The 20,599-nt window shown below is 37.9% G+C and overlaps 1 protein-coding gene across 3 annotated transcripts in view; it reads right to left on the reverse strand.

Annotated features, from left to right (window-relative positions):
- cntnap2a (contactin associated protein 2a) overlaps positions 1-20,599 on the reverse strand; it is an 843,773-nt gene that overhangs the window by 159,662 nt on the left and 663,512 nt on the right. For all 3 annotated transcript variants that reach the window (XM_061921961.1, XM_061921960.1, XM_061921959.1), the window contains exons 16-17: positions 11,590-11,746; positions 1,763-1,890 (exon numbers count right to left, since the gene is read on the reverse strand). In XM_061921961.1, the coding sequence (XP_061777945.1) occupies positions 1,763-1,890; positions 11,590-11,746 (285 nt within the window). The remainder of the gene's footprint in view (positions 1-1,762; positions 1,891-11,589; positions 11,747-20,599) is intronic.

Here is a 20,599-nt window from a genome sequence, read left to right on the forward strand (position 1 = left end):
GTATATTTATTTTTAAGAACACTTATACAAAACTTCACAACAATGTCTGATTGAACGCTAAAAATGTTATGACAGACCGTCCTAAATATCATAATGGATTTTCACATTTTTCTATGAACGATAAAACAATGAATATTGACATAATATGAAAGTCACACCCCTGTCAATCGAAATATTTTACAATCAAGTGAAACGCAACAAACAGTGAAATATGAACGCGAAGAGTAAAAAATAAACCCACCTACATTCTGATATATCTGATACATCACTAAGCTTTAGAACTTTGTTGTGGAAATCTCCTTCCGCGTCTGTGGAAATGCTTTCCACCCACACTGCTTGGTGCCTCGTCTGAGCTGCTGTGACGTACATGACCATAGTAACTAATTAGGTTACCATTGTAACTAATTAGATAGTAACTAGTATATCATCCATAAGCGCAGATTCCAACCATTGAAATACTTTGTATAGTTGAAGACTTACGGTCATTATAAAACATGACTGCACATCATAATGGCAGCTACTCTTCTCGTCTTTAATATCTAAAAAACATATTTGGGAATGTCCGGCGGGCCAAATTGAAAAGCTTAATTTGCCCAGGTCTGGACGATACTATAAACTGTGAGTTGTTAAAGCCAAAGTGTAACCCTCTCCTCAGGCGTGCATGTGAGTGTGTATGAGTGGATGTGTGAGCATCCACATGGATGGTCACGTATGAGCAAAGTATGGATTGTCAAATATGATTTTAACGGTAAAATTAAATTAAATATATTTGCATAAAATAAAATAAACAAAGATGATGTAACAGGTCGTGACAGCATACACTTAATTTTTGGACACATTTTATTTAGCAAATATATTGACCGCACAGGTCTTTAAGCCGCAGATTTACACATAGAACATGAAATATTTACACAGGTGCACGTGTTCATTTACAAATTATACAAAAGACAGTGCCTGTAAATATCGGGTGTCCGATTGATACCCAAATTTGTGGTATTATCCAAGACTACTGTAAAATATTAAACAACAGAATAATAAGTAATTATTACATTTTAACAAAAGTGTAGATAGAACATGTTAAAATAGAAAGTAAGCAGATATTAACAGTAAATTAACAAGTAGAATAACAATATTTTTTTAACCACTTGTCCTTAATAATTTTGACAAAATAATACAATGGAAAATGAGACAATATGTTACTACATACGTCAGCAGCTAAATTAGGAGTCTTTTTTTATTTATTTACTACTAAAAGACAAGTTGTTTCGTATGTTCACTATGTTAGTTAAGGACAAACTTGCAATAAGAACCGTATGTTTAATGTATTTTTTGTTAAAATAAAGCCAATAACGCAATTTTTGTAATCCCCTTCATTTATAAAAATACCGAGAAATCCCTTTATTTAGAAAAGTATCGAAACATTTTGGTACCGGAAAAAAAATATTGGTATCGGGACAACACTATACTGCACTAATGGATGACACCTACTTGTGCTGTTAAGCATGACAATGACAATAAAAAAAAACTGTATTATATTCTGTATAAACCTATGCTGAAGTGAATCAGAGAAGAATATTGTAGAAGAGCATCTAAAAAGTCACTATTTTAAAGTATTGTGCTAGTGCGTCTTATACAATCATTTATTTGGGGGAGTGCCTGGACAGCACCAACCATTGTTCTTCAATAGCTATTTTATAAGCTTGCAAGTGATGTTCAAAATACGCAAAACCTGGAACAAGTGGGACATATATGACACACTCACCATCTCCTTGGCATCGTAGTGGGCCAACTGTTAACTTGGCCTCGGATCCAGCTCGATTTGTATCACCCACGGCAACCTGGCTGACTGGCAGGTGTTCTTTATACGTCAAGGGACCGGAATCTTCTCTCCTGCAGGACAACATGAAATACAATAAGCTAAGCCATGACAGAACAATACATCTATTAGTGCTCATGAAGGTTAAATGAAGAAAAAGATTGCAGTAGTAAGAAATTAATTGAAGGCAAATTAATAAATTACTTGCAATATTACATTCTTTATATTACCTTTACACCTAAGGTTATGAAAGGAGATCGCATATCTAATTTGGAGGCAAATGCAATGCAAAAAAATATGAAAATGCGTGCAGGCAAAATTATGAGCGGAAAATGTTGGACATATTTAAAAAAAAAAAACTCAGCCAGCGACATCAATGAGACTTATTTGTAGATGTGTTGGTTTTTGGAGCTGAGGAGACATGGAAGCAAATTAAATGACTCATTCTCACATTCAGAAATTTGTGAAAAAAACAGCCACAGCCGATTATGATATGAACAATATTCATCAACTGCCTTTAAAAAAATGGGGACATAAACTGGTGGATTGTGGATGAAAATTGTACGCCTCGCCGCAACAGACAACATGGTAGCATTATGAGATTTGCATAGGATAACAAAAAAAGAGCTTTTTGAATTCAGTAACAGAAAGTCTGCTTAATATACCCAGTGACCTTTACTTTTTATTTACACAAACCTGTTTGAAAATGAGCTAATTTAAAAAGTTCTGAAGTAAGAAAGGTTTTGTTAGAAATAAGCAATTAATCAAACAAACGTTATTCACGAATGCCTCCAAGGGCTTCGGATAGCACAAGGGCATCCTCGGATCTGAACCCACATCCCCCCCAGGTGATCCGTGCAATGGAAGCTGAGTGGGTAACAATGTGGAACAGTTTAGAGCAGTATTCTTCAACTGGCGGCCAGGGGTCCAAGTCTGGCACAGGAATGACACCAGTTCAGAACTTGGGAGAACAACATTTTTGCAGCAGATTCCTAATAAACACGAGAGAGCTCCTGTTGTACAGAGGAACTTGGACCCCTGTACACATATTGGCAGATCCTTGCATTGAAATGTTAACCCTGTTAGTAAACATAGAACACCGGGGTACAACATTCTTATTTAAATAACTAAGGCATTCCCCAAGGTACCCCTTTAAGACCTCTCCTTTTTGCCAGTTACACATTTTCCCCCTAATGTGATTTATATAACTAAGGTGTTTTGCTTTAGCTTGCTTAATTCAGGTGCAGTCAGGAGTCATTTGTTCAAATTCTTTATTTCTATACATGATGATTCTCAAGGTTCCATTTTGGGTCTTCTTTTTTCACAATTTGGGCTAGTAAACTGGTAAAAAAAAAAAACTTGTGAGAGGATCACATCGTTGGGACGCTCACTTGCTTCCTCCCGGTTACTATTGATTGATTGATCGATTGGATGATTGATTTAAACTTTTATTAGTAGATTGCACAGTACAGTACATATTCCGTACAATTGACCACTAAATGGTAACACCTGAATACGTTTTTCAACTCGTTTAAGTCGGGGTCCAAGTTAATCAATTAATGGTTTAAATATATACTATCAGCATAATACAGTCATCACACAAGTTAATCATCAGAGTATATACATTGAATTATTTACATTATTTACAATTCAGGGGGTGGATGTGGAGGGGGTTGGGGGGTAGGTTTGGTTGATATCAGCACTTCAGTCATCAACAATTGCATTATCTGAGAAATCGACATTGAAACAGTGTAGATCTAACTTCGTAGGATATGTACAGCAAGCAGAGAACATAGTGAGCTCAGAAGGCATAGTAACAAGTATATATATTTGATTATTTACATTTGATTATTTACAATCCAGGGAGGTGGAATGTGGAGGTGGCAGGGTGTTGGTCTGGGATTGTAGTTCCCTGGAGGTGTTCTTTTAGTGCAGTTTTGAAGGAGGATAGAGATACACTCTCTTTTACACCTGTTGGGAGTGCATTCCAAATTGATGTGGCATAGAAGGATAATGAGTTAAGACCTTTGTTAGATTGGATTGTGGAGCTCCCCTTGGTGTTGTGTTTATGGCGGTCATTTACGTTATGGAAGTGGTTTGACATGTACTTCGGTATCAGGGAGGTGTAGAGGATTTTATAGACTAGGCTCGGTGAAAGTTGTTTTACTTGGTCTTTCACCCTGAGCCAGCCCACTTTGGAGAAGTGGGTAGGAGTGAGGTGTGATCTGGGGTGGAGGTCTAGAAGTAACCTGACTAGCTTGTTCTGGGATGCTTGCAGTCAGGATTTGAAGGTTTTGGAGGTGCTGGGGTACCAGGAAGTTCATGCGTAATCGAAAAAGGGTTGAATGAGAGTTCCCGCTAGAATCTCCATGGTGCTTTTGTTGACCAGAGAGGAGATTCTGTAGAGAAATCTTGTTCGTTGGTTGACCTTTTTGATTACTTTAGCCTCTAGAATGGAACCTAGGTAGGTGACCTCATCTTTCCTGGTGATAACAATGTCAACCACTTTAATAGTGAAGTCACTGACTTTCTTAAGGTTGATTTGGGACCCAAATAGGATGGATTCCGTTTTACTTAAGTGTATGGATAGCTTATTGTCAGCGAGCCAGGGGCAAATTCTACAGAGTTCGGCGCTGAGGATTTTTTACACCTGGGACTTTTCCTTGCCGGATACCAGCAGGGCCGAGTCATCTGCAAACAGGAACAATTCACTGTCGCATGCTGATGACATGTCCTTTACGTATATTAGGAACAATAAAGGCCCTAATATACTGCCTTGGGGGATTCCACAGCTTACTGGGAGGGGGGACACACGGTGCCGTTCACCTCTACCACCTAATTCCTCCCCTCCAGTTAAGATTGCATCCAGCTCAATGAAGTTTTATCAAATCCGATTGCTCTGAGCTTATCCAACAGTATAGCATGGTTAACAGTGTCAAAGGCCTTCTGGAGGTCCAGTATAAACATGCCGCAGTATTTGCCCGCGTCCACCTCATATTTGATCTGGTCGGTCAGATAGAGAAGTCATGTGTCAGTTAGTTCTGAAGCCAGATTGGAATTTGTACTTGAGTTTTTTAGTAGCAAGGTAACTATCGAACTGTTCATAAACTAGTTTTTCCATTACTTTCGAAATGGAACTGAGAATAGAAACAAGTCGGTGGTTGCCAAGTTCTAATTTGCTTCCTTTTTTTAAAAAGGGGAGTTACTCTTTCTAGCTTGAAATATTTTGGTACTTGGCCTTGTTTAATTGAGAGGTTTATTATGTGTGTGATGATTGTGGCGATGGTGGTGGTGACTACATTTCCGCACTTAAACAGTTTTCTACAGTGGACTTTCAAGCGAAGAAGGAGATAACTACTAAAGGAAGACCAACGCCGGAGCTGAATGGTTTGTTTCAATCAGCAGGACGGAAAGTTACTCGCTCTTTCCAAACGGAGTGCTATACGTGAAAAGGCTTGCTTTGTGGATGTTCAGCAAGAAACCGCCTTTTCAGCTTTACTTGCCTTCTTTTTTCAACCTGTGGAACTGTGTGGACTCAATGGGATTTTGTGACCTAAAGAATTTGCACAGAAGCCTCACCAAACATGAGCGGTCGACCGCTCATATTCAAAGTTAAATTGATCTAAAATGTTTGGGATGACAAGGATTGACTTGGCTTTGGATGAACAGCGGCGACTCAACATCAGTGTCCACAGTGCTAAGGTAAAAGAGAACGGAGAGATTTTAAAATATGTCATCAATGCGACCTGATTCCTCGCGAAACAGCAGCTAGCATTTCGTGGAAATTATGAGACTATGAGCCCTGCTAATCCGGCAACGATGTTGAACTCTTAAAAGACTTTCAAAACTGAATGAAGTGAAGGAGGACTTTACCAGAAAGTGACGGCTATTTTTATCCAGAAGGACCGGCGCATGGACTTCATTTATAAGTAAAGGTGAGACGGCGATAACATTATTTTTGTTTCATTTTTAATGAGATGCACATTTTGTGGGCGACAGTTTGTATGTGTAAAGAATGAAGAAATGAAACATAACCCGTAAACTGCAGCCAATCAAATGGCAAATAATCTGCGCAGAACGCATACTATATATTTGTAAATCAGATTCTGATTACATCAGTGCCTCACCAGCTATAAACTTCACCGCACGTCACTGGATCTAACAGTTTCCTTAGCCTTTACATTCTCAAAGTCCGACTACTTTCGTTTGTCTTTCTTTGACAAATGTTCTGCCCAAACTATTGGAACACCCTTCAACAAACAATAAACTCCTAATCCCAATAATCTAATTCAAAAAGTTAGTGAGGAAAAATATGCTCGAGCGATGCATCTGTTTTAAACTTTTATGGAAAAAGGAAAAAGGGACAGAACATCAGTGTGTGTGTTTTTGTGTGTGTGAGTGTGTCTGTGTGGCAAGAGAAACAATGGCTTCTTGAGTGTGCCTACCCCGTAAACCACAATAAAATGAGATTAAACAGGACCTATGTAGATTTTAACAATTTAAAACACTTTGTTATGGTCCAGATAATAAAATCTGAAAATGCTTTGGTTTAAGTTAGGCTTAAAACGTCCTCCAAAATCATTTTTTGAGTCTTTCTGCAAATTGTTGGATTCTAGAGACGTTCCCTGATTGCAAATGAAACCGTGCCCCACCTTCTCCATAAGTATCCAAATGCATCTTTGGATAATGTAGACCAGGGGTCACCAACCTTTTTGAAACCAAGACCTACTTCTTGGGTACTGATTAATGCGAAGGGCTACCAGTTTGATAAATTGCCAGAAATAGCCAATTTGCTCAATTTACCTTTAATAAATAAATCTATGTATATATAAAAAAATGGGTATTTCTGTCTGTCATTCCGTTGTACATTTTTTTTCCTTTTACGGAAGGTTTTTTGAAGAGAATAAATTATGAAAAAAACACTTAGTTGAACGGTTTAAAAGAGGAGAAAACAGGAAAAAAAGGAAAATTACATTTTGAAACAAAGTTTATCTTCAATTTCGACTCTTTAAAATTCAAACTTCAACCGAAAAATATGGAGAGAAAAAGTAGCTAATTCGAATCTTTTTGAAAAAATAAAAAAAATAATTAATGGAACATCATTAGTCATTTTTCCTGATTAAGATTCGTTTTAGAAATTTGATGACATGCTTTAAATAGGTTAAAATCATATCTGCACTTTGTTAGAATATATAACAAATTGGACCAAGCTATATTTGTAACAAAGACAAATCATTATTTCTTCTAGATTTTCCAGAACAAAAATGTTAAAAGAAATTCAAAAGATTTTAAATTTGATTCTACAGATTTTCTAGATTTGCCAGAATAATTTTTTTGAATTTTAATCATAATAGGTTCGAAGACATATTTCACAAATATTCTTCGTCGAAAAAAAAAGAAGCTAAAATTAACAATTAGATTAAAATGTATTTATTATTCTTTACAAGAATAATAAAAAAAAAATACTTGAACATTGATTTAAATTGTCAGGAAAGAAGAGGAAGGAATTTAAAAGGTAAAATGGTATATGTGTTTAAAAATCCTAAAATCATTATTTAGATTGTATTTTTCCTCTGAAATTGACTGTCTGAAAGTTATAAGAAGCAAAGTAAAAAAATAAATGAATTTATTTAAACAAGTGAAGACCAAGTCTTTAAAATATTTTCTTGGATTTTCGAATTCTATTTGAGTTTTGTCTCTCTTGGAATTAAAAATGTCGAGCAAAGCGAGACCAGCTTGCTAGTAAATAAAAATAAAAAAAATAAAAATAGAGGCAGCTCACTGGTAAGTGCTGCTCTTTGAGCTATTTTTAGAACAGGCCAGCGGGCTACTCATCTGGTCCTTACGGGCTACCTGGTGCCCGCGGGCACCGCGTTGGTGACCCCTGATGTACACTGTTTAAATATATACGTATATCCTGAAGTCCATTCATTCATCAATCAATTGTCTACCGCTTGTCCCTTTCGGGGTCTCAGGGGGTGCTGGAGCCTATCTCAGCTGCATTCGGGTGTACACCCTGGCGGCGGAGCAGGTAGAAGACGGTAGATGTAAGAACTACCACAATGGCTTGGATGGCGGTGGAAGGCACCCTCACAGCCATGCGGGCCCAGTTATGGGGAAATAACAACCCAAGACCTCAACGGTGGCACAGGTGGAGGATGATTGCTAACCCTATGGAGCGTCACAACGGCTGGGATGACGGGAGAAGGCTGCAGCAGAAATGGGTCCCCAGTCGTCTTGGACTCCATGCCACTGGACCCTGACTTAGATCTGTCAAGGATCGTGTGGTGACTGTCTGTGCACCAGTCTCCCCACGTTAAACAAAGTCACGCACAGGCATCCTCCGTAAAGGGATACCCCCTACCAGGAGGATTGTCATACTCGCTTCGAGTGACTGCTAATGATGATGACACCCTGAACAAGTCGTTACCGCTTTTTGTTTTCCAGTCACAGTCAAAAATAAACTTCATGAACATTACTGTATATACACTATATCGCCAAAGTATTTGGCCAGCCATCCAAATGATCAGAATCAGGTGTCCAAATCACTTGGCCAGGCCACAGGTGTATAAAATCAAGCACTTAGGCATGGAGACTGTTTCTACAAACATTTGTGAAAGAATGGGCCGCTCTCAGGAGCTCAGTGATTTCCAGCGTGGAACTGTCATAGGATGCCACCTGTGCAACAAATCCAAGCGTGAAGTTTCCTCGCTTTTAAATATTCCAAAGTCAACTGTTGGCTTTATTATGAGAAAATGGAAGAGTTTGGGAACAACAGCAACTCAGCCACGAAGTGGTAGGCCACACAAACTGACGTAGAAGGGTCAGCGGATGCTGAAGCGCATAGTGCAAAGACTTTCTGCAGTCAGTTGCTACAGAGCTCCAAACTTCATTTGACCTTCCAATTAGCCCACATACAGTACACAGAGAGCTTCATTGAATGGGTTTTCATGGCTGAGCAGCTGTCTATAAGCCATACATCACCAATTCCAATGCAAAGTGTCGGCTTCAGTGGTGTAAAGCACGTCACCACTGGACTCTAGAGCAGTGGCGACACCTTTTCTGGAGTGATGAATCACACTTTTCCATCTGACAATCTGATGGACGAGTCTGGGTTTGGAGGTTGCCAGGAGAACACTACATTTTGGACTGCATTGTGCAGAGTGTGAAATTTGGTGGAGGAGGAATTATGCTGTGGGGTTGTTTTTCAGGAGTTGGTCTTGGCCCTTGAGTTCCAGTGAAATGAACTTTGACTGCTCCAGGATACCAAAACATTTTGGACAATTCCACGTTCCGAACCTTGTGGGAACAGTTTGGAGAGGGTCCCTTCCTCTTCCAACATGACTGTGCACCAGTGCACAAAGCAAGGTCCATAAAGACATGGATGACAGAGTCTGGTGTGGATGAACTTGACTGGCCTGCACAGAGTCCTGACCTGAACACGATAGAACACCTTTGGGATGAATTAGAGCGGAGACTGAGAGCCACGCCTTCTCGACCAACATCAGTGTGTGACCTTACTATTGCGCTTTTGAAAGAATGGTTGAAAATTCCCATAAACTCACTCCACAACCTTGTGGACAGCCTTCCCAGAGGGGTTGAAGCTGTAATAGCTGCAAAAGGTGGACCAACATCATATTGAACTTATGGGTTGGGAAAGGGATGGCACTTCAAGTTCATATGTGAGTCAAGGCAGGTGGTAGAATACGTTTGGCAAAATAGTGTACATTCATCCGGTCACAACATTTGGTACACCTGCAAATTTGTTCATTGATTTGGACTGTACAGAAAAAGTGTTTCCTAACTGCATGTTGCACGTCGATGTAATTGTGCACATGCTTAGAATAAAAAAATACTTCATCCCACCTTTTCGACTGAATGTCAAGAAAAGAGCTTCCACCTGACGGTGATGTCACGGTGTAGCCATATTGCAAAAAGCTCGCAAACAGAGGCATCCAAAACTGCATGCAAGCTCATGCCAAAATGCATGAACCACATAGTATCCAACATTGTAACCACGAGTATCCAACATTGTAACAACATTCATAAGTCAGAGAAGACACAATTTATCGTAGGTCCTCTTAAAGTACAATCTTTGCTCTCGGGTTTTGTCTTCATTGCATCATTAAAGATATACATTTCAAAAATTAAAGGGAGCGTATTCATCATACATATATGCTGTAGTCATGAAGTTGAGAGTAAAGAGCGTGGAAAAGACACCAGGAGACAGGACAGGGGTGAAGGGTTGTAGAAAGGGCAGCAGAAACCCAGGAGCAGGACCAGCATGACTGGTTTTGCGGCCCTATGCCCTCTTTCACTTTGTCTGGTCTATTGGCCTGTCTCTTGGTATCGCATCATACCCGTGACACATAATGGTCAAAAGCAGAGGACAACTTTCACCACACCAGGTGTGTGTGTGTGTGTGTGTGTGTGTGCGTGTGTGTGACAATCGTTGGAACTTTAACTTTGACTTTAATTTACTGTGATATTCATCTTTGTGACGTCGGTTCAGAAAAAAAGCACAGTTTTAGTAGCTTTCTTAACTGTTAAAGGCCTACTGAAATGAGATTTTCTTATTTAAACGGGGATAGCAGGTCCATTCTATGTGTCATACTTGATCATTTTGCGATATTGCCATATTTTTGCTGGGAGGGTTTAGTAGAGAACATCGACTATAAAGTTCCCAACTTTTGGTCGCTAATAAAAAAGCCTTGCCTTTACCGGAAGTAGCAGACAATGTGCGCGTGACGTCACGGGTTGTAGGGCTCCTCACATCCTCACATTGCTTATAATCATAGCCTCCAGCAGCAAGAGCTATTCGCACAGAGAAAGCCACAATTTCCCCATTAATTTGAGCGAGGATGAAAGATTCGTGGATGAGGAGAGTTAGAGTGAGGCACTAAAAAAAAAAAAAAAAAAAAAAAAAAATCGACGGCTCCGGGCGGTGGCAGTGGTAGCGTTTCAGATGTAATTAGACACGTTTACTAGGATAATTCTGGAAAATCCCTTATCTGCTTATTGTTTTAATAGTGTTTTAGTGAGATTGTAAAGTCATACCTGAAAGTCGGATGGATGCGCTGAACGCCAGTGTCTCAGAGAGAAGCCAATGAAGGAGCCAAGATCACAGATGCCTTTTTGACAACTGCAGGAGGAGGTCCCATAATCCACTGAAGTCTCCGATAAGAGCTGACTTAATATCACAATTTTGCCATCCAAAAAATTGCTGGTTGACGTAGAAAAACATATTCTCTTGACCGCTCTGTGTTAAAGCTTCACAACAAAGAAACACCGGCTGTGTCTCGGTGCTAAAGGCTGCTGCAATCCACCGTTTTCCACCAACAGCATTATTCTTTATAGTCGCCATTATTAATTGAACAAATTGCAAGAGATTCAGCAACACAGATGTCCAAATTACTGTGTAATTATGCGATGTAAAGAGATGACTTTTGGCCATGTGTGGTGCTGGGCTAATATGTCCGCTACAACCCGAGACGTCACGCGCATGCGTCATCATTCCGCGATGTTTTCAACAAGAAACTCCACGGGAAATTTTAAATTGTAATTTAGTAAACTAAACCAGCCTTATTGGCAAGTGTTGCAATTTTAAGATTTCATCATTGACTGCGTAGTCGGTAGTAGTGGGTTTCAGTAGGCCTTTCAGTCAAATTAGAAGATATGATATATGTGCTTTTAATCACACAGTTGTATGAAGACTTTAAATATATTTTATTGTTAACTTTGCCATACATTAACTATACTACAATCCAACTTACCATTGCGCGTGGTCGGCGTCACAGTTGCAGTCATACTTGGGATCGGTGCAGTTCCTGTCGATGCCGCAGGCACATTTCTGGATGCCGGGACCAGAACCTCCCCAGTAAAAGTGCTTCTCGCTGCCCCGGCCCACCCACCATGTGTAGGGGGTCCCATCTGGAGAAACAAAAAAAGAGTAATGAAAAACACTGAATACTAGAAACAAAGCACACATATTACAATGATTACAGTTGCTAAACTGCTTAGAACAAGTTGATTATATTGAATAAATACATATTTTAAGGTATTGATTGGCTCATGCGATCCATATTGATATATAGCCACTGCATGGTGGCCCTAATATATTCCTTTAATATACTGCACGCAGCCGGATGACCCACTGAGCCATGCATCACACCCGTGATTGCACATTTCTGTTGAAAATACAGTGTTCAAGCACTGAGCTCTGGTCTTTAAGCTTTAAAATATTTGTGTGGAAATGCTGGCAAGCAAAATTCACTTTGAGTAATGATGGTGCTGCAGCAGCAGACCCTATAAATAACTAATGTGCATGATCAATGACTGGCCAGTATGTGCTGCAAACTTCAATAATATCATGTCATATGAACTGGAATTAAAAAAAAAAAAAAAATTATAAAATTGTGACCTTAATAATGAGTGGGTTGGGGTTATTTTCTGATGAAAATGTAACTAGGCAGAAGGGCACAGTAGACAGTACACAGGCAAAAAAAAAAAATATTACATTTACCTCCTTATTCCAGTAAAAGTTAACTGCTTTGTCAATACCACCATAGTGAATTCCATTGGTGACAATGAAATCTTTTAACTCAAATATTTATAGCGACTGTATCCATCTTTAAGGGAATGATGAGTGGAAAAATGTGATACAATATTGTTTTATTGGCAGATGGCCTAACAATAGTGTGTATGTACTGTAGCAATAATCGTAAAAGAGGATGAAATTGTGTTTTTGCAGAAAAGTCAACCGCCTTGTCAATACCACTCTGACAAATTCTATCAGGTACAATAAAGGGACATTTTTATAGATGTCTCCGTATTTGTTCTACGCACTGCCGATTCTGGTAATATTTAGCGTGTTTGTCGATGTATATGATGATTAATTGATTGTGTTGAAGCAGATTCTTGGAGCACAATGTTTTTCATTAGGAAAATTAATTTTTTACATTTTTTTTACATGTATTACCATCTGCACTGAGCATTGTGTACTCTGCCAGTTTTGAGTCTAATGTGAGACGCAGTTTAAGCCCTGCCAAAACTAACTGAGGAAGCGGGGATGAGAGCGGCGATGACAGCACGGATGAAGAGAGAGGTGCAGGAAGAAGAGGAGGAGAGAGGTGGAATCCTACTGACAGAGGACTCAAACTGAGAGCCATGAAGAGAGAGGTCACTGACATTACTCCACTGAGAAGCGTAGCAGTGTGTGTGTGTCTAGGAAACCCATACAGGTGCACATTATTCAGTTCAAGTCTCCTTGACAATACTGGAGCTTATTCCCAGGTGAAGTAGGTGCATGTGTGTGTTGATGCAACCATCTCTGTAAAAGATTTGGAAACCAAAATAGAGTACATCAATTATTTTTATGGACTGAGCAAGTTCCTGAATATTAAGACAATATTTGTTACCGCAAAAAAAAAAAAAACTCGACAAATTAGATTTTTTATAGAAATATATACATGTATGCAGGCAAGTCAGAGTTTTTCTTCCCGTCACTCACGCACTAGTAAACTTGGAGATGTGCATTTTCGACACAACATGGAAAACAGTTTTTTTAAAAGTGTCTCAAAGGGCTGGTATGTTAGCAAACAACAGGGGATGAGTTGTGTACGGAGCCAGAACACTGCCAGTCAATCTTGGGATTAAAAAACAAACAAACTTGGCAATGCAAAAGAAGATGAGTTATATTAATTACAGAGGTATTAAAAAAAACAATGTTTTTGTGGATCTTTATTGTATTTTTTTTTTATACCAATCTTTATTGTTATCTTTTTTCCCAATTTGTCCCTCCTCCATCTGAACAGTGCCAGTAGGCTGAAACTGAAAGATGGAAGCCGAATCTGAAAAATTTAAAAATTTCAATAAATCCTGTAACACTTACAAGAAACAAACAATAACACTGTAAAACAAAACACACACATAAAAAAGTGAATTTGCATTAAAAACATATCAAAATAAGAATTTGTGTTATTTGTATATCTGTATTTGAAATTTTTAATTCAACATTCTACAATTTCAGTACTGGTTTCGACGTCAGTACACCTTTTTCTACAATGCAATTGTTCTTTCAATATAAACACAAAATGCCAGTGCTCTAGCTCCAGAGTTATGATGCCAATTTTAAGATAATTGTTACTATTAAAGCAGATAATTGTTTGATATTTAATACAGTATATCTTTAAGTTATTTGGTTGATGATACACAAATATCAGATTAATTTAGTAATTGATTTTATGGGGAAAAAATGGACAAAAGCAGGTCTTGAAAGGATCTCATATCATTAGTCGTCTTATATTTTTGGATCAGTAGTGTGCACACTCAAATATACTGTGTATATATATATATGTATATATATATATGTATATATATATATATATATATATATATACATATATATATATACAAACACATATATATATACATATACACATATATATACACATATATACAAATATATACACACATATACACCCACCCCCACGCACACATACACACACACACACACACACATTTATTGCTGGGATTGCCCCCCCCTCCGTGACCCCAAAAGGCACAAGCGGTAGTAAATGGATGGATGGACACCCTTTATATATATATATATATATATATATATATATATATATATATATATATATATATATATATATATATATATATATATATATATAAATATATATATATACATATATATATATACATATATATATACACACACACCCACACTATATATAAATATATATATATATTAGGGGTGGGCAAATTAATGCGTTAATTACGAGTTAACTCATCAATCTATTGACGCCGACAATTATTTTTTCGCACATTTGCGTATGTTGTTTACATGCTTTTATTTTGTTAACGCCTTTTCTTAACAAGATGGCGTCGGCCGGATATTCTTCGGCGTCGAGGGGCTCTTGGTAAAGATGGAACATTTGGCAAAAATACCGGACAATTTTGCAAATTTCATGGCTGGCTTACAGCGTGGTCACTCTGGGATCACTTACGACCGCCAGACAATTCTGAATGTGGATAGATCGGGCCGGCTAGCTAGCATGGGAATACTTTGCCGGCTACATCCAGCTGCCTGTGAAGCAGCGGAGTATATGTGTTGTCTGTCTATTTATGAATAATGCAGACGAAGCGTGTTGGCTGAGTTCTTAACGTTTACTTTCAGAGCGTGCATATCACAACATACAAGATGCCGTCATGGCGACACAACCTATACCGGGCTACCGCGCATGCTCGTCACTCCTGTTGCATGCTGGGTAGGGTAGTTATTTTTTTCCCTGGCTCATAACATCACAATATAGTACCATGTATATGCGTTCAGTTTATCAAAGCACCAAGCAAACAATCGGAAAATTCCCATATCAATTCCTAGATATGGTCATAATTATTTTAAGTGCACTACGCAGAATAAACACAACATTAGTAATATTGCTACTACAGGTAATTTGATCAAAAATTCCCTAAAACAGCCCACTACCTATAATATAGGTTTTTTAAACATAAGACCCTGATAAAAAAATGTTTCTGCTGTTACCTCAGAAACTGCCTGTTCAGATGTTATGATTTTGGCTCAGAGATGTGTATGTAGATTATATTTATTTTCCATAACAAACAGGATAACTTAAATACCCTGGCAGTGGCAATAAGCTTAAATGTTTGTATTTACATTTTTTGAGTTGATTTTCATAAAATACGTCATTTAACTGCTACTGTTTAACAAGGACTGATTTAAACTGTGTTTGCACAACAAATGTTTTGGCGCTTTTGTTCATGTGGGAGAATATTCCAATAAAGGTGCACTACACACTACTTTTGAATTCATTATTGGGCTTTGCGTATAAAATGCAGTTAATCACGATTAATCGGAGAAATAGTGTGATTAACTTCGATTACAATTTTTAATCGTTGCCCAGCCCTAATATTTATATATATATATATATATATATATATATATATATATATATATATATATATATATATATATATGCACACTAAATATATATGATATGACAAAATACATTCTGTAGTCAATTTTGGAGTACTGGCTGAAAAAATATATATTGCGCACCATCATTTATGCTTTGTAGGTAAACGAACAAATGAAATTCATCATTCGCACCACTTTACTTCTTTACACTTGCATCCATTGTTTGCTTTACTATTGTAGCGCCAACAAACTGCTACATGTTCCCAGCAAACATGTCTATTGGTAAAAGCCTGGAGTTGAGTTGCTTGTGTGGCTTCAGGGACACACATCCAGTACACAAAACAACTCTATCAGTTTATTTGAAAACTCAAGCGAAGACACTGAAAAGCCCAAGAAAATGCGAAAGCAGAAGCGTCCACTTCTGTCTGCCCCAGAGAAGTGTTCTTTTGATTAAACCGATCAAACCTGCCACACATATTGAAATGTTGAAGGTGCTGGTTGAGTCAAGGCTGCTTTTGGTCTACACTCATTTGACTCTGCAGCTTTCTTCCAAATGGGCCATGCTGATTTTCACTTATGTCCTCAAACAAATTTAGGATGTCAACAAAGAGGCTAGACAACATCTTTGTGGGTATTGTATAAATCCAACATAGTACAAGTTCCACGCCCACCTACAGTTTGTTTGTGCACTTTCACAACAATTACCAAATAAGCTGTAATGGTATAACTACTTCTTAATACAAGCTCTGCTTTTGTGTATTATTATTGAAGCGATCAAAAAAACACATGCTGCCAAACACTTGTGTCAGCTGCTACTTCCCTCATGAGAACTCATTAAAATTGTTTCATTGAAGATTCCTTGGCAAGGTGGATTTGACAGGCCCTAAAGGCCATTGGATATTGTAGTCCAAAATATATCTGTAGGTGTGTATATATTTTTTTATTTGCCAGTTGGTACACAAAGTACATCTTCACGGTCTAATGAGAGCCAATAAAACAGCTATATGAAAACAATCTGATTTTGCAATTACGATTAAGCTATGTTTTGGTTGACACTATTGGAGGGTTATTATCGTAGGTCTAGTATATGGAGTGGTCTCGAACTGACATTTTTTTTTTTTTTTTGTCCTGTCCAGCTTCTCAGGCAAATCATATTGTTGATGTAGATGCCCATATCGGCTGTACACATTGACTTTACAAAAGAGAAGTGTGGGATACTTCTATTGTTGCCTTATTTGTATTTGACTTTATTAAATGGATTTATATTATCATTTGGTGCAGCCAGGCTGGAGCAGGAGGGGATGGAAAGAGAAAAAAAGGAAGACGGAGGGGGAAATTGTGGGGACAAGAGAGGGATTAGGCAGAGAGACAAAAAAAAACAGCAGCAAACACAACAATAACAACAACAACAACAATAGAGCAACATCGCCAAATAGGGTATGTACAAATATGATGGTAAACGTGATGTCAAGAAATGACAATGAAAAGTATTATACTCCAAATGGAACAATACAAATATCAATAGAAATAGGGCTATTGATCATGAATATTACCAATAATTTACCTCTAATATCAACAATACAGTTGTTCAAATGCAACAGAACATATATGTAATGATAACTTCAAATACAAAAGAAAGCAGATTAATGGAGGGAAAGAAAGAGAAGCCCGTTATGTTAACCTTGTATATTGTTATAGTAACAATAGGTTACGCTTTGTCAGTGTGCCACGTGTTACCCAGTTTACGAGCTGACATTTGTTATGTGTTTTAAAAGACCACATCTGTCAATTTATGCATTCAATCATGTTTATATTACAAGGCAATCGGCATGAGAGTAATTCATTGGCTTATCTAATCAACAGACGGTTTGTTGTTTGTCTTCAATACAAAGTGAATGGAGTGGGTGCGGTTTAAATTACAAGTACAATAAGCACCAAAATACAGTATTTTTCCCTCTCGCAAAAAGTTCAAAAAGACAAAATGTTTGATTAATGTGTAGTGCAAGGGTGTCGGATTAGTTTTAATTGAGAGCCACATTACAGTTATGGCTGCTTATTACAGTGAATACATATAAATAATAATTAGTGCTGTCAAACGATTTTAATCAATCACACTTTTGTAGTTTTATTTATCACAGTAAATTATTTATGTACAATTATTAAATTAACTTAAAAAAATTACCCCAATATTCTCAGAATTTTACAAAGGAATCAAAAGAAATAACTGGTATGTATTTATTCAAACAAAAGTACATTTTATGGTAAAATATTAGCAGCTCAATTGCCACAATGTAACTGTAAATCATTTACATAATGCATGGTAAAAACGACTGTAGATTTTAGGGTTAAAAAAACAAAACAAAAATGGGAGCTCTGTTGCCAGAATTTAACTGTAAAAATACCAGTGGTAGGGTTCTTCAATTTACAGTATTTCGGTGTAAAAAACACCATACAAGGTGTAGGTGAAGGAGCTTGTGTACATGAGTTTTATCTTTTTTTATTTTTATTAATGCACACGCGATAAAAGTGCAATTTCAATGTGGATGGTGTGTATTTATTAAAAAAAGAAATGACCTTATGACTTGAAGAAAAATAAGTTGTTTGTTTTAATTATCCTCCCTAAATCATGCATTGAGGTTTCAATGTGTTTTCTGATTATTAAAAAAAACAAAAACAACAACAATCAGAACTCGATTACTTAAAGGATAGATAACTGCAGCTTGAATTCAGAGATGTTTCTTGTCACACAGGCAGGTGCATGCAAACAAGGTTGTGTTAAAACAGAACAAAAAAAAAAAAGAATTCTTCTCAAATCAGGATGGCGTCCTGTCTGTACAATGGGCTTGCATCGGTGATGTAATGTAAGCAGATGAGATGTGTGTTGGATGTATGGGTCGTCCGGGCTGGCATCATCATTTTTGTCCTTTTTATGACACACTTAACTGGTGTTTCAATTGGCTGTTTTGATATTGTTGAGTTTGGGATAGGGTTTTGGGGACAAATGAGCGGACATCATTTCCTTCGCCCAGGGATGTTCAACTAAACTGTTGTGGGTGTCATTTTTACAGACAGCTCTGGATCAAGGGGCCGGATTTCTCTTTTCACTATCGGTCTTGTTTTTTTTACATACAGAGAACCAGTGTCCTCCACAGTAGACATTTGATTTTAGTATTTTTATTTTGCAGAGTTACAGGAGTGCTCTGCTGTCTTTGAAAACCTTCTGCAACTTTGAAGATCAGCACTCACGGTTTTTAAGAATCTGGTAAAAAACGTTTTTGAACTGAATTTGCGGGCCATCAGTTGAATTGCCCCAAAGAGAAAAAAGAGAGGACCTAAAAAGGAACCTTGAGGAACACCACTGGTACACATACCTAAATAAGTTGAAATGACTACTGACTCCATTCAAAGTAAACAAAAAACAACAACACTCGTTACATCAATCACATGTGTAACTGCCAGAAAATAGAGGACTTAACGGAGTGTCTTGAGGAACGCCTCGATTATGTAAATCACACGCTTGGACCCCTGTTGAATAGCCCACCTGGAAAAAAGTCCCTTCTCACGATGGCAGCATTTTAGTCAAATTATCAATTTCCATGATATTCGGCATTTACTGTAACGGATCGTTTCATTGGCCAATAAAAACGGAATCTACCGTTAGTAATGATATATTCCGTTTTCATTGGCCAATTCCGTGAAACAATTCATGGAAATTATAGGGCCCTAAGCAATCACTCAATCAATCAATCAATGTTTATTTATATAGCCCTAAATCACAAGTGTCTCAAAGGGCTGCACAAGCCACAACGACATCCGCGGTACAGAGCCCATATACAGGCAAGGAAAAACTCAACCCAGTGGGACGTCGATGTGAATGACAATGAAAAACCTTGGAAAGGACCCTCTAGGGGAGACCGAAAGCAATGGACGTCGAGTGGGTCTAACATAAAATTGTGAAAATCCAGTCCATAGTGAATCTAACATAATAGTGAGAGTCCAGTCCATAGAGGGGCCAGCATGAGACCATCCCAAGCAAAGAAGGGTCAGCAGCGCAGAGACGAGGCATTCAAACTTTCAGTAGGACTTGAAAATACAGTTTTATCCTGAGAAGCATCTATATTGCGATTCACACATAAATGTGTTCTCGAGGGGTCTAGATATGACAAGCAAACTCCCACACACCCCAAACACACACAACAATTTTCACTCCAGCGTGTCAGGAAAGCAGCGGATCAATTTGTCTCTGTCAGGACGCCACTGGTTCCTGCTCTTTTGTCGCCTTGTCGAAAACTGAACTTGGTCTCTTTGCTCTTTGTTAGCCTTTATTATCTTCACGTCTGTTTTGTTAGGAAGGGAAATGCAGGGCCATATTAGCCAGGGATTTCTTTGAAGAATCATAGCCTTGTGAGTTTGTGTACCTTTTTCTTTGTGCTGTATCTCAACAAATATGTGACAATCTTTGGACCACCTAATCTTCGCACTTCTTGCCATTTCGCCAATCTCGATCAGTTCCACGTATTTAGTCGAATCTACACAGCAGGCTTCCCACATTTTCCTTGCTCTCTCATATCTTCTCGTCGCAGTGGGCCGTCTGGCTTTATCTGTCTTCCCATTATCTCTCCTTTTGCTCTTACAGTAGCTTCATCTCTCATATCTACAAACCCTGTTTCCATATGAGTTGGGAAATTGTGGTAGATGTAAATATAAACAGAATACAATGATTTGCAAGTAATTTTCAACCCTTATTCAGTTGAATATGCTACAAAGACAACATATTTGATGTTCAAAGTGATTAACATTTTTTTTTTTTTGCAAATAATCATTAACTTTAGATTTTC

The sequence above is a fragment of the Nerophis ophidion genome, linkage group LG15 (genome assembly GCF_033978795.1).
Source record: "Nerophis ophidion isolate RoL-2023_Sa linkage group LG15, RoL_Noph_v1.0, whole genome shotgun sequence".
In the NCBI taxonomy this organism is placed as follows: Eukaryota; Metazoa; Chordata; class Actinopteri; order Syngnathiformes; family Syngnathidae; genus Nerophis; species Nerophis ophidion.